General features: G+C 32.1%; 1 protein-coding gene across 20 annotated transcripts; it reads left to right on the top strand.

Annotated features, from left to right (window-relative positions):
* Positions 1-9,476: 9,476 nt before the first annotated feature.
* Positions 9,477-15,292, top strand: LOC146941541 (VAN3-binding protein-like). Of its 20 annotated transcripts, none has more exons than XR_015032416.1 (12): positions 9,482-9,639; positions 9,854-9,924; positions 10,540-10,676; positions 11,476-11,547; positions 11,968-12,170; positions 12,248-12,294; positions 12,499-12,750; positions 13,495-13,570; positions 13,724-13,845; positions 14,098-14,176; positions 14,258-14,316; positions 14,941-15,292. XR_015032416.1 is itself a non-coding variant. In XM_085755336.1 (11 exons), the coding sequence occupies exons 8-10, from the start codon at positions 13,507-13,509 to the stop codon at positions 14,155-14,157; spliced, it is 246 nt and encodes an 81-aa protein (XP_085611462.1). In that variant the 5' UTR covers positions 9,482-9,639; positions 9,854-9,924; positions 10,540-10,676; positions 11,476-11,547; positions 11,968-12,170; positions 12,248-12,750; positions 13,183-13,225; positions 13,495-13,506; the 3' UTR covers positions 14,158-14,176; positions 14,258-15,292. The 20 variants fall into 20 exon arrangements, 5 of the variants coding, with proteins under 5 accessions (XP_085611462.1, XP_085611461.1, XP_085611460.1 ...); XR_015032418.1 differs by lacking the exon at positions 12,248-12,294 and adding an exon at positions 11,756-11,814; XR_015032423.1 differs by adding an exon at positions 11,670-11,814 and having other exon boundaries at positions 9,479-9,639; positions 12,248-12,750; positions 14,258-15,292.
* The last annotated feature ends 160 nt before the right edge of the window (positions 15,293-15,452 follow it).

Here is a 15,452-nt window from a genome sequence, read left to right as displayed (position 1 = left end):
GGGTTAAGTTGTCACTGACTAAACTAATGCTGATACACGAGACATGTTTTTTTTTTTTTAAATGATACACGGGACATGTTATCGTTAATACAAAGTTTATAATAATTATAATACACGGGCCATGTTTTATCTACAAATTTTAGAATAATTTAAGGGTAAAATCAAGTGTAGAAGTCAAATACTACATATTGTTATCTATAACTATAAAAAAACACACGGGGAATCAAGATTTGTGAATGATAAATATATAAAATACGGGACAAAGATTTGTGAATGATAAATATAAATAGAACTATCATGCATGACACAAACTGTCATTAATAAAATGCACTAAAACGTTGGCATTGATTAAACTAAGTTACCATGCACTTGAAAAGTTTGCAGTTATCCTATTTTAGAATTAACTTAAATGCACGTGTTAAGTTGTCACTAACTAAACTAATAATGATACACAGGACATGTTATCGTTGATACAAAATTTATAATATAATTATAATACACGGGCCAAAACCGTTATTGATATAAATTTTTGAATAATTTAAGGGTAAAATCAATTGTAGAAGACAAAAACTACAAATTGTAGCTTCAAGTTGAATAATTTGTACAAGCAAAATCAATTATACTTTAAATCATCCAAACATCATAAAATCAATTATACAACCTCTAGAATCACTTTTGACCCTCTAGATTTGTGAATGGTAAATATAAAAAACACGGGACAAATATTTGTGAATGATAAATATAAAAAATGCAAAACCAAGATTTGTGAATGATAAATATAAAAAATACTGACCATAATTTGTGAATGATAAATATATAAAAAAAAAAAGGGAACCAAAACTTCTGAATGATAAATTTACAAAAAGCATGAGACTATAATTTGTGACTCATAAATTAAAAAAAACACGGGACCAAGATTTGCTAATGATAAAAATAAAAAACATGGAACCAATATTTGTGAATAATAAATATAAAAAACACGGGACTAAGATTTGTGAATGATAAATATAAAAATACAGGACCAATATATATGAATGATAAATATAAAAAAAAAAACGGAGCCAATATTTGTGAAAGATATATCCAAAAAACTTTAGTAAATAATCAATGTGATAATGGTAATTCACATATGGTAATTCACATATGCATTTAATTTTAATTGATAAAACTATAATTGCACCCGTGCGTCAGCACGGGTATTATTACTAGTTGATGAGAAAGAAGTGTTGATTGTTTATAAAAGTACTAAAATACCCTTGATTTTATTTAGGTCCTAATAATATTTTTGAAAAATTAGAAAGTACAAAAATTATGTCAATGTGCTGATTGCAGCACTCCCACCGCCACTGTTGAGGCATCCACACCATTTCAATCCCTCATTATTCATTCCCTTGTCCACCGTTAAGGCATCCAACACAATAATATTTTTTAATTATATTTTATTTAATTGAAAAATCAAACCAAGCCTACCTCTCCTTCTTCAACTCAACCACGAGAATAATTTATAGACATGAGTGTGTGGTTCCTTCAAAAAGGAGTGTGTTGTTGGTCTTCTTCCTTTTTAAGGTGTAATGGTGGCCAAACAATTCCCTGTAGCATTGAAAGCTTGAGAATTATTATGTTATTATTTTGGTGAAGAAAGCAAGGGTATAAAAGGAAATAAATTAAAAAGTAGAGCTTCTCTCCTCTTTCTTCTCAGTTTTGCGAAGAAGAGAAAAAGCATGGGGCCCACGTCAAATAAGCCTCTCTCCCCTATTTCTTTGGTCTCCCAAACAGGAGAAGTGTGATACTTCTCTCCTCTTTCTCTCGTTCATACTTCTCTCCCCTTTATTTCTCTCCAACCAAACAGAGCGAAGTGCCTTATACGAAGTATGAATTTGGAGCATATTTTATTTTAAGTTGTAGTCACACATGCACGCACACATATATCTTTGATCCATAACTAGTAGAATTCAAGAACTTTACGTCCCGAATATAGGATCATGCTTGATTTTACTCTAAATATGCTTAGAACCACACTATCTATGGATACCTATTGTATCCCCATTTCGAGTTGTGATCCTCCCATTTCTCAAAAGGAATGGAGGATTCCATTTAAAGAGATATGAACACATATGAATTTTAAAAGAAAATAATAAGGATGATGATGATTAGACTCACTTGATGATGATGATATTTAAGCCTTCTATTTCTTTTGAAAATGGAGGATATCACGTCAACTCAAAAGCAATGTGCAGAATTAGACCACTTAAACCACTCATGAAGAATTGCTGTAACACCCACGTCGTGGCTTTCGATATCCCGCCAGTTGGAACGGGCACTATCCGTAAGGATGACCCCACGTTAATAAGAGGAACCGAATCACATCGGAATGAGAGGGATCCGGAGGCCGTGTAGGTATGGGACTACATGGTTGAAGGAATGCTTATAAGAATTGTTAGGTACTACCCATATCAACAAGATGCATCTTCTTTTCGGTAGCCCATTCCATAAGAACTCCACAGTTAAGCGTGCTTGGCTTGGAGTAGTACTAGGATGGGTGACCTACCGGGAAGTTTCCCGATAAGCATGTGAGTGAGGACAAAGCATGCTGAAAAGACTCGTGTTGGTTTGTGGGGTTAGTCGGCAATCCTGAAAGCAGTCTGGGATGTTACAAATGGTATCAGAGCAGACCTCTCCCAGTACGGTGTGGTTCGGGGACGAACCAAGCGGAAGCTGGTGGGCATGTAACACCCACGTCGTGGCTTTCGATATCCCGCCAGTTGGAACGGGCACTATCCGTAAGGATGACCCCACGTTAATAAGAGGAACCGAATCACATCGGAATGAGAGGGATCCGGAGGCCGTGTAGGTATGGGACTACATGGTTGAAGGAATGCTTATAAGAATTGTTAGGTACTACCCATATCAACAAGATGCATCTTCTTTTCGGTAGCCCATTCCATAAGAACTCCACAGTTAAGCGTGCTTGGCTTGGAGTAGTACTAGGATGGGTGACCTACCGGGAAGTTTCCCGGTAAGCATGTGAGTGAGGACAAAGCATGCTGAAAAGACTCGTGTTGGTTTGTGGGGTTAGTCGGCAATCCTGAAAGCAGTCTGGGATGTTACAATTGCACTTTTAAAAGTGTTTTTAGATAGAGCTACAACATGCCCCAACAAATTATAGAAAGAAAAAAAAATCATGGTAACATGTGTCCTAAGGTTTCAATAAAAAGCAAATATTTATTGTGCAAAATTAAATTTCAAACTTTTTTAAATTAAATTTGCACAATTTTTAATGTATAATTTTCATATTTGATACCTCAATATGTACCCTTAAAAAAATTATCTTAATTTTTTATGATCATGCTATAGAAGAATTTCATTCATCTGCTTGGTAAAAATACGTGGAATAAAGAAATTTCTATATGTTTTAGTGCAGCTTTTTTAATATAGATAGAAAAAATAACAAAAAAAAAGGCAAACGAGCTAAATGAGGAATGAAAATCCTTCTATAATCGCCAAATAATACTCCATCCGTTCTAAATTATATGATGTTTTGGGCATTTCACACGTATTAAGAAATGTAATTAATTGTGTGTGAGAAATAAATGTTATGAGTTGTTTTACAAAATTGTCCTTAATAAACGATATAAGAAAAATAAATGAAAGAATTGAAAGATGAGAGAGTAATAAATAGTTAATGATATAGCAGAAAAAATAACATTAATGTTTCATTATATTGTAAGGCGACATATAATTTGGGATAAATTTTTTTTTAAAGCGACATATAGTTTGGGACGGAGGGATTAACAACTTAAGAGAAAATGGTGGATTAACCAACTCCACCATGTCAAAATTTACTTGGATAAACATACATGATCTCACACTTTCAATTATCACAGTCCATAAGGGATAATGTCTCTTGGAGAAGAGGTTAAAAATGACGATTCAATGATTTTCGAGACTCCACCATTCCCACCATCATGAGAGAGTCCATCTCAACTATAAGAAAAGGGATACCCAAGTTACTCACAAACCTTAAGAAAATTGATGCTCCCGCATCAAAAGTTGCAATGAAACACCATAAAATTACCAATCTAATCCCATCGGTAGTTAACTTTCGATGGATTTTAACCGGCGATAATTAACTACCAATGGAATTTGGGGTTGAATTTGTCATTTCATGATGTTTCTTATCATTGAGTGAAGTGTGAAAAGCAATTTTGTAACCTTAAACCATGAACAAGACCCTAATTTCAGCCATAATTGTATTGTGCACCCTATAACTTATCTCAAGTAATAATTTATTTCCTTTCAATCTTCCTTTTGAATGGAAACTAGTGCTCAAAAGTTCTTCATGATCAAAGCTTTATATCCCAAAGGGAAAGAAAAAAACAACTATAAAAGATTATTCTAAATTGATAATATTACATCGCAAAAAAAAAAGGTAACTTTGAAGATAAAATAGTAGAGACAAGCCATGGAAGAAAAATAACTTAATTTATCTTTAGGTTTTTCAAATTTCTCGTCAGCTTTTTTGAATGGTACTTAGGGGTCGCTCGGTTCTCCAACAACAGTTTAGGGTCGTTCGGAATTTTTTAGCAACGGTTCATTCATTTTTTTAAATTATTTTAGCCGATTTAGAAATCTTTATAAAGGATAGTTAACTATTGTCCGGGTTATTTTAGTATTTTTGGAGTAATTTTTTAGCAACGGTTCATTCATTTTTTTAAATTATTTTAGCCGATTTAGAAATCTTTATAAAGGATAGTTAACTATTGTCCGGGTTATTTTAGTATTTTTGGAGTGATAGAGAGAAAAAGATTGAAGCCTAAAAACAATTTAAAAAAAATGAGACCAAATATATTAAAGCCCATCAGCAATTGCCTAGAATTCTGCTCTTTACCCAAACGGTTTTGCTCATTCCCAAAATAAATGTCCGTATTGCCCCTGCATGAGTTAACATGCGTTACGTGAGTTAAGTCACGTGACTTAACTCACGTTCAGTTCTCCTCAATTCTTTTCAGCCACCGAACCATTTCTCCTCAATTCTAAGCCTTATTGTGGGAAGCTATAACGATTATGCCTATAATCATTATGGAATACACGATGCTATAATCATTATGCTACAATCGTTATGGAATATACGATGCTACAATCCTTTTCTCCTCAATTCCAATTCCTCAATTGACTTAAACCATTATTCCTCAATTCATATTCTTTTCGGTGCTATAATCATTATGCTACAATTCTTATTGTAACATAATCAATTCCTGTTACAGAAAAATTAATATGGAATTAGATTGGTGAATTTTCCCATCCATATGAATACACGATGCCGAAGATAATTGAAAAAAGATGCTGAAGAGAATTTTAAGATGTTGAAGAGAATTGAAAAAAGATATTGAGGTGGAGAAAGCGCTTCATATGGATTGGAAAAATTCCTTGATGAATTAAGTTCCTCAGCTTCAACGGTGACTGCCATCTATGTTGGGAACAGAAATCTGCATATTATTAAACGTGAGTTAACTCACGTTGGAATTTTTTTAAAATTTACACTAGCGTGAGTTAACTCACGCTGCGTGTTTTAACTCACGTTGGAATTTTTTTAAATTTACACTAGCTTGAGTTAACTCACGCTGCGTGTTTTAACTCATGCAAAGTTAAAACTAGCGTGAGTTAACATGCGTAGGGGTATTTTGGTCATTTACTTTGGGAATGAGAAAAAACGTTTGGGTAAAGAGCAGAATTCAATTGCCTAAACCCAGTAAAGACTAGGCCCCCTACAAGTCTACAACCAAAAAAATTGAAGGGAGATTCTTTTCCCATTCTCCCCTATCTCACTGCACTCTCCATTTTCTACTAAAATGTTGTCGCAGTTCGGATTATATAATTCAAAAATTTCCTATATATAAGAAACTATGAAAATCTATTATCATTTCATCAATTGCAAATTTGGCTTTTAGAATCAGCCAAAAATCAATGTAAAAAATGATAAAAACCTATCAAATCAAATAAAAAATATTAAGATCCACCAAAAATCTAAAAATCAAATAAAATTAATGAAATTTTTTCGTATTTTTTATGAGAATATGAAGAAAAAATTAAAAAATGAAAAGAGTCTAAAGGGTGTAATTTTGAATTTTCAGGGGCGGAAATCCATAAGAATTCCCTTCTAAGTATTTTGTAACTGCCAAATCCTTTGATTCCATGATAGCATCATATCCTTATTTATTAATTTTGTTAAGTCTGCAGCAACTTAACCTAATTTTTTCCCGCTCATTTGCAAATTAGGTTTGCAATTATTTAACCTAACAAATTCCATCTAAAAAAAATGCATCGCACCAATTTCATTCCTATCCTCTTGCCTTTTTTTTTATTGAAGCAAATATTTTCTAAACTTTTAGGTTTGCAATTATTTAACCTAACAAATCCTTATTTATTAATTTTGTTAAGTCTGCAGCAACTTAACCTGTATTTTCTCACAGACAGTTGTTGTATGTTGCTGTTTCAAGAGTTACATCCAGAGAAGGACTAAAGATATTGATCATTGATGAAGATGGTGAAGATACCAATGTAACGTCTAATGTCTTATATGAGGAAGTTTTTGCAATGTGTGATGAAACTACATGCCAATGTACTAAAAATTTCATATTTCTTTTACCGAATTATTGATAGGATTACCAAATTTTCTTTTATAATATTTTCAGATTTCATACATTTTATGAAGTGTTTTATTTTGTCTACCATAGATTATCACGTGTTATTTTTTTCACCGTTACCAATTATATATTACATTTTATTATTGGTATGTCAATTTCTTTACAGTAAACCCGAGCGGAGCACGGGTCAAAAATCTAGTTTCATAGTAATTTTTATTAGTATTTATTTTGTTTAATAAAGTAATACTTTTGTCTAAGTTTTATGTGCATTTTACTTTATTATTGAATAAATAGGTAAAATGAGATGTGTATTAAGCAATGGTGCAAGATGGACTAAAATCTTGTAAGGAAGCAAGACTTGTTGACCAAGTCATGACCTAGGACACTCAAATAACATTCAATACCATTTTCAACGATTAAAGAGGGGAGAATAACTCAACATCACTATAGAAAACACATCATCAAAGCTCCAAATTGTCACCTAACGATGGAGAACTAAAGTGATCAACTTCTTAAATACAAATGTTGTTATCGTCATCTGTAATGGAAGGGATGCGGCCGTAACAACTCCATAACTTCATGTTTTGTGGTTTTTCTTTTGGCACTTGAGTGGTCCTTGTGTAATGGTCATTTACTCTTTCACTACTTATGTATTTGGACGTATATTGTTATGTTTAGCCTATAAATAGGCCTAGACTTGCCTTTGTTTGTTCAATATATAGTTTTTCTTGCATTTTATTTCAATATTGTTTTAATCTTTTATTTTATTTGTTTTCTTTATTTGTTCATGTTCTTCGTATGAAGAGTGAGTAGTTCCTTTAAGTCTTGGAACCATGAAAAGTGAGTTAGATCATCTCCAATTAGTACTCTCTCTATTTTTTTATTTGGAGAGATAAAGATATAATGAAGTTTGAAAAAAATGAATAGTGTTGGGACTAACTTAGTGGTGGGACTCAATATATATTATATATTTTTTGTAAATCTCTCTCTCACCAAACCACATTCTCCATTTATTTTAAACAAATTGAAAGAATCCTTACTCGTGGAAAGTGGTCTTATGACAAACTTTCCATGATCTCTATTTTTTTATTTCGCCTAGGAAACTTTCTATTTTTGAGGTGAAAGGAAGGAATATGATTTTGTTTTTGTCGTAATAACAGACTTCAATGATTTCGAGGTACTTTCCATCAATTGCATCTTTTAAAACCAAGTACTCCCTCCGTCCCGGAATAACTGACCCATTTTCTAAAAAAAAGTGTCCCAAAATAACTGACCCATTTCAATTTTCAATACAACTTTCATCATTCCCAATACAATATAACACTAAATAATACTCCCTCCGGTCCTATATATAAGAAAAGATTCTTTTTTTAGATACATTGAATAATTAATGTATCTCGTTTACAATGAAGACTAGATACATTGATTATTAAATGTATCTAAAAAAAGAATCTTTTCTTATATATAGGACCGGAGGGAGTACTACTTTTATCATTCTCAATACAATATATTCCACTTTCCCCTTTATTTATACACTTTTCTTAATCTGTGTGAAAAACCAAAGTAGGTCAATTAAATTGGGACGGAGGTAGTATTAAGTTGTCTTTCAATCATCTTGCATCTTTTATTAAAAATACAAAGACGTTTTCCTTTTCTTTTGCATACTTAGCAAACAAAAGAGGTTACCTTGAAGATCACAAATCTCTATGAAATCGATATTTTATTACAATGGTAAAATTACACGTTTACGATGATATCAAGTTTTTGCCGCAACATGTAATCAAATTTTGAGAAAATAATGTATATGACCTAGTTCACTATGTTTTAACCACCCCAACTCTTCATCTGATTTGCCACTTGTGTAATTCAATTAAAATATTCATAGATCTTATCATTTAATTCCATATGCAAAATCTCAAGTTGCCTATGCGGTGTTTGCAAGCACACCTTCTTGAGTTTATCATCACCAACATGACTTTCCTTTAGTATGTTCCATGCTTCCTTAGATTAGGTTGCATTATCAATCTTCTAGAAATTGATTGTATCAACACATCTACTTATTATACCAGAAAAATGAATCCCTAGATATTTCCATTTTTGCCCTCCTTTGGGGCACTTTAGGGGTATTCAGGTAATTTTTTAATTGATGCAATTTTTTTGGCGACAGCTCATTGTTTCCACTAACTATCTATTAAATATTAATCTAATAATTTGTGTGTGGCTAAAATATGGTATTGGTCTCTGCAAAATGGACCAGTTTTGGTTTTAGTCCCTGCAAATTTTTTTTATAGTTTTTGATCCCTGCAAAAATAGGTCAGTTTTAGTTTTAGTCCCTGCAATTTTTTTTATATAGTTTTTGGTCCCTGCAAAAAATTTTGTTTTTGGAAATAGTTTCTGACCCCAGTTATGTGATGATTTGTCACTTTTATAAATTAAAAAATAATTATTGTATCTGTTTTATTATTATTTTTTAATTAAAAAATAATTATTGTTATATAAATTATAAAAAATAATATTCTTTTTATTAAGTAAACACATATGTCACGTATGTACAAAAGTGAAATCATCACATAATTGGGGTCATGGACTATTTCCAAAAACAAAAATTTTTGCAGGGACCAAAAACTATTAAAAAAAAATTTGCAGGGACTAAAATTAAAACTGGCCTAATTTTGCAGGGACCAAAAACTATAAAAAAAATTTGCAGGGATTAAAACCAAAACTGACCTATTTTTGCAGGGACCAAAAACTATAAAAAAAAATTTGCAGAGACTAAAACTAAAACTGACCCATTTTGCAGGGACCAATACCATATTTTAGCCTTTGTGTGTTAGCTCATACTTAGTTTTCTCTCTTAAATGAAAACGTGTTCTCTTCTTCCTCCCCTTCTCTACTCTCATCCGACCTCTCCCTTTCTTCTCTCAATCACCATCCTTCCTCTCAAACTTAAGCTAAATCAACATGCAATCACATTAATATGAAGCTTAAACTTAAGGTAAATCCCTCTTTTCCCTTTTATCTGGGCTGTGTTTTCCCAACCTTTTAACCTTAATTGGAAATTCTCAAGCTTACTATACATGTTTGATTCTATCTTTTGTTTTTGTCCCTAATTTGATTGATGAATTTTGATTTGTCATTTGGATTTTTGTTAATTGGATTTGTTTTAGGTTTTTTATTTGTTGAATATTTGGGTTTTGTTTGTGTTTCAGTACCATCCAGATGTGTGCAAATGAAGAGATTGTGTGGGGTGTAGTTTCACTTGATCAATGAGGCTTATGATGTGAGTTTTCCTAAAATCTCTCTAAACTATCCTTAATTTTCATTTCATAGTTAATTTAATTGTTATAATTGTTTGGGTTGATTACTATATTTAGATCCTTAAATATATTGATATTGATTGATATTGGAGATTTAAGATCAATTGGTTCACATTTGATCTTTATTCTTTACTAAATAGTACTCCCTCCGTCCCGGAATATCTGAGCCAGTTTGGTTTTTCACACAGATTAAGAAAAATGTATAAATAAAGGGGAAAGTGGAATATATTGAATTGGGAATGATGAAAGTAGTATTAATTAGAGTTATATTGTATTGGGAATGATGAAAGTTGTATTGAAAATTGAAATGACTCAGTTATTTTGGGACACTTTTTTTTAGTAAATGGGTCAGATATTCCGGGACGGAGGGAGTAACTTTTAAACAATCTTCACCGTTGATTTGAAATAAAACAACCAAGATCAATAATTGTGTCACACATTTATATGAATCCAAATCCAGTTTTTTTAATGTTTATGTAGCAACAAATTGTTAATTATGTTGTTAATGTTGTTGTTGATATAATTGATCAATTGAATTGTTAATTTTTTGATTTGATTTTGTGATTTTTATTGTGTAGGTATGAAGAGGGGAGTTTTGATCTAGAAAGTTTTGATGTTAATGGTTTATAAAATTTATGATTCAGTGATTTAAAAAAGGCAGGATTGGAGTAGCGATTGATAGCATAATTGAAGTTCTTGAATTTTTATATTTGAGGTAAGAACTGTTTGGTCTATTTGTTTGGATTGTGCATACACTGCAATTGGTTTAAAAAGTACTATAAATTCTGGATTTTATCTTTCAGTTGTGATGGAGGAGAGAAAAAGCTTTAACAATCTTAGTTATTTAATCGGGGGGAATTCCCTGCTATTTCTCTGTTTGTTTATTTTAGATTCTGCATTTAACTTATGACATTAGAGCTTATGTATGATAGTAGAAACCTTGGGAAGATAGTAACTGAGGCATGTGGATTTAACTTATGACATTAGAGCTTATCTATCAAATAATACAGGAAGATCAAAAAGCAATACAAATGTCATATTCATCATCATACTTACCTGATTATTTCCCTTAATTTCCCATTCTTTTTGATGAATCTGCAGGATTTTTTTTCCTTCTATAGTTAATAGATCCTGTGAAAAATTGAGACCTGTTTGTTCTTCTATGTACATTTGTATCCTTTGCACTATTGTAGCTATTTCAAAGTCATATTTTCTGTTGCATTGTCGTCTTTATTGTGTTTTCTAGAGCAAATATAATCATCCACAACAGTCGTAAAACTAAAGAGAATGTAACTGTGACGGTTCGATTTTGGTCTTTCAAGTAAGTGATTATGTATTTTGTGGTTTTGTTTTGTGTCATGAACCAACGCTTCAATCAGATTTTGTTTGCTACATGTGCATTTCTGAATATACTTTGGATTTTGCTTTTTGTGCCATGAAATTTCTCTGCATTTTCATCTATTTTGAAAATTTATTGACATTTAATTATATTTTAACATTTGTTGTGTGTGCAGGTTGGCTTACCTCTTCTTAATCTTGGTGTGGAAGATTTCACCAATCACATATTTGAGTGTTCCTCCTTCAAGGTTTAGTTTTTCTACTCCTCATTTCTTCACCCATGTGTTGGACTATGTTTTTTCAGCTAGGTTGCATTTGCTTTTATTACTATCCTCATTAATTTCAATCTCCCTATTGCACACAATTGTAGATTAGTGTTTGCTCCAGTTGGCCTGAATATAGATGCCTTTGAATTTAATTGAAAAATGTAACATTTCATGTCTCCATAAAATTCAGCATGCCGCTCCATAAAATTCTTAATAACAATGTGATTTGATCACTGAAATATATAAAAGGTATTTTAAGCATTATTTTCCTTTATTTGATATCTGCAATTTTCTTTGTTGACACAAACTTTCTTATGGTTATAGAAGTATGGTTGATTTTCTTTTCAACATGGGCTTGGACTTGGTGTTATTTATTTTTACCATGCATGTTGTTTCATGTAGGCTGCTTCCACTTTACTTTCCCCGAGATAAACATGAGGAGCAAGTTGCTTTGTTAAAACTTCCTGCAGATGTGGGGATGAAAATGGTGAGACCATCATAGATGAGCGTAAAATCAGAATAAAGCCTTCACCTAAAAAGAGTGTTTCAAGATCACCTCATGCTGCAGTTGATATTCCTGTCAGCGATATTAGCCTGGTTCGAAAGTCAGTTTTTTTTTTTTTTTTTTTTTTTAATTTTCATTTTTTTATTTCTCAGCATGTTTCATTGTGAAAATATCTAGGAGTCCAGAGAGTCAGGATGCATCATCAATCCAAGCATATATAAATGGTGGTTTACATGTCCAGATAATATATTTAACAGTTTCTATTACAAGTTTACAAGCCTTTGAGAATGCGTATGAGCATACTAAGATTCATTTGCTTGCAATTTAGTTGTATGCGCTTGAGTGTTTTTGTTGTATTTGACTGAATAGAACATCAGACGTTTTTCAATCTTACTTCTGGTAAAATTTTCTTGATCCATGTGTTATAGGAATTCATCAAATTTAGATTCATTTTTGGATCCTGCCTTCATGTCCTTGATTAAAGATCCTGATCAAAGGCGTCTGGAACAGTGGGAGAAAACTGCTGAAGCACAAAGAGGCTTTAATTGTGCTAAATTACTTGGATATGGCGACATTGACGGGCCTTCGTTGTCTGCTGCCGAAGAATATTCTCTTCACTCTAGATACCTATCAAAAGCAAACTGTTTAAATCTTTCTGAAATTGCAGAAATTAAAATTGCGTGAGTGTCCATTTATTTCATCATCTGTTTTGCACTACTCTGAATTAATAAATCGGTTTTAACCATTTCTGTCTTCGTTCTTCTAAATAAAATTTTGTTCTATGTAAAACTTCACTTATTCTTTCTTTCCTTAGCCAGATATTATCAATACTTACTAATTGATGGTTTTAGTTTAAATGGAAAGTCATATCTTAATTTTATGTGTCAGCAATAGTCAATTAGTTCTATTGTAATTAAGAAAATTACAAGTTATAGTGTAAAGTTATAGTGTGTGTGGTTAAGGCTATAATTCTTAACATGATTATAAGCTAAAACGTGATTTTTATGAGGAAAGTTTTAGTGTATTCCAATGAATGGCCGCTGCAGCACCCTTCTGCAACCTCTTCTTCCAATTAATGCTAAGTTAATCATATAGTATATGTATATGTGTAGCTAGCTGCTCTTAATAAAAGGCTAGGAAGGTCTGATTGAGTTGGTAAGTTGTATTGGCTATCTTCCTGTTATCTAATCACAGTTATTTTCTGCTAAACATCGTATTTGTCCATTGCTATTCGGTACTGAGTTTTTAAAGGCTTCCAAATATAGGGTGCATGCGTTCATGTTTGTACATTTTCATCTCAAATGCGAGATGTATAATAAAATCTCCCCTCCTCATTCCTCCTCACCTTTAGTATGATAAGGTGAATGCATAACTTTGCTATCTTACAATACTTATATTTACCTTTCAAAATTCTTTATGTGAAGGTTACTCTAAAAATGAAGAGTAGGCACGTTGCTGGGACCATTAAGAAAAAGAAAAAGAAAAAGAAAAAGAAAAAGAGTAAGTTTTCAATAACTTTTGTCTTGCTCTATAGTTTCTTAATTTTTAAACAACAGATTTGGAGGTTGGTTTTGTTCCATTTAGGGATTTGTGAAAGGCAAGATCAAAAGGGTTTTTCTTTAATTTCATTCCCTTTATGTTTTGAATTTACAGATGTGGTGATTGAACTGATCAAAGATATGCCCGCTTGGACGGGACGCCGTTTGCTGGATGGCGGTGAGAATCGTCGCTACTTTGGATTGGAAAGCCAACCTTTGATCAGAGGGCAGATGAGGGTATGTGTACTGTTTATTTATTTTTTAAAATTCGAAGTCCATCCTTAATTGTGCAATCAACATGCATGTTTTAGAAGAGCTTTTTCCTTTGTTGCCAACTTGCCACATTGTTATTTCTCTATGTTTTGATGGAACGTAGGTGCAACTTATGAAACAGTTGTTTGGCTGTGTAGCAATTATATGTTAATTTATGATTTCTACTTTCTATGTTATTTTGGTTTTTGATATATGATTTGGCTGGTTTTATTTCAGTATCACATAGGTAGCGATCATATTGGAGTGGCTATGAAAGCAAGCTTTGTCACTTGCTAGAGCATAGAGCTAAGGAATGGTAATTGATTTGATCAATACTTATACTATGAATTTGTTCTCTTTTAGATTTCATGTTCTTACTTCTATTTCTCCTTGACAGCCAATATTTTGTCTTTCCTTTGTGGAGGGGAAGTGATTATTTGACAATGTTTGTTCAAGGTTTGATAAAAATTACCTTCTCATATCATTTTATTTGAACAAATTAAATAATTATTGATCTGTCTTTGTAAAGGAGAAAATTTCTCCTCTTCCAACCTTTTCTGACTCGCAATGTTCCAACACAATATAGCTTAGTTGCGTAGTTCTAGCTAGCTTATAACAAACTTATATTCTATCAGACACAAGAACTTGAACTTACAAATGATTTTGTAAGGGATTTATTTATGAACTTTTTGAATAAAGAGATTCAAGGAATGTCTTTGTATAATACATTCCTTTATTTGGAAATGCACTTATAAAATACATATTAGTTTTTGGTTTATTCATTAAATTTCCTTTCACGGAAAAGAGGTCACCGTGGGAGCGGCGTGAACTCTATCAGATCATGACTGATGGAAGACGGAAGATCTAAATTGCAAGTAAAAATATTCAATTAAATTATTTTCAATTGGCAATATGTCAAGAATGAGCTAAATATAATCATATGCTTTTCTGTGCATTACAATGTATATAAAGTTACCATTCATTGTTACCCCTAAAGACTTGGAATTATTCATCTGGCATGTTGATTATTGACTGGCCTATAATCTGCTTATTTTCACTATCTTTCAAGACATTTTGCAGATTGCAGTAAAGTCTGGATATTTGAAGATTCTTATTAGAGGAATTTTAAATTCTGCTAGCCAGAAGATTACTGTATCTTCTGCAAAGACCTGAGCATTGCTGGCTTAAATTTACCACAGTCAAAAGATAAATAGACATGTTTCCATTCAAGAAACAACCTGATCACATTACTACATTAGGTCACATGTACTTGGTGCAATTTATTATGGCCAGCAAATTCCTCAAGGGTTCTTAGTTTGATAGGTGTTGCAATTGTAGAACTAAGACTGAGACTTGCTTGCGGCCTAATGGCATCGCCAAAATTGTAAACATGATCATTCATCAATATAAATGAAATTCTTTTGTTTTGAAATTACTCATAGACAATTTATGGTGTAGTTCTTTGAATCATGTTACACCATTACATGTTTCTTAGATTTTAATTAAGAAACATTATGTTACTATTATTCATACGGAACATTGTGATTCATCATAGTCAAAACAATTAGAACATGAAGAAAGATGTTTCTTTT

The sequence above is a fragment of the Medicago sativa genome, chromosome 3 (assembly GCF_051527215.1).
Source record: "Medicago sativa cultivar Bolivia chromosome 3, Bolivia_mono, whole genome shotgun sequence".
Classification (NCBI taxonomy): Eukaryota; Viridiplantae; Streptophyta; class Magnoliopsida; order Fabales; family Fabaceae; genus Medicago; species Medicago sativa.
Note: the sequence above shows the minus strand (reverse complement) of the source record. Positions and strands in the feature narration are given on the sequence as shown.

Coding starts and splice junctions, on each gene's coding strand:
- LOC146941541 (XM_085755338.1), top strand. CDS start 13,507: ATGAAGAGTAGGCACGTTGCTGGGACCATTAAGAAAAAGAAAAAGAAA. Junction 13,571..13,723: donor GAAAAAGAAAAAGAAAAAGA/GTAAGTTTTCAA, acceptor TTGAATTTACAG/ATGTGGTGATTGAACTGATC. Junction 13,846..14,097: donor TGATCAGAGGGCAGATGAGG/GTATGTGTACTG, acceptor GTTTTATTTCAG/TATCACATAGGTAGCGATCA.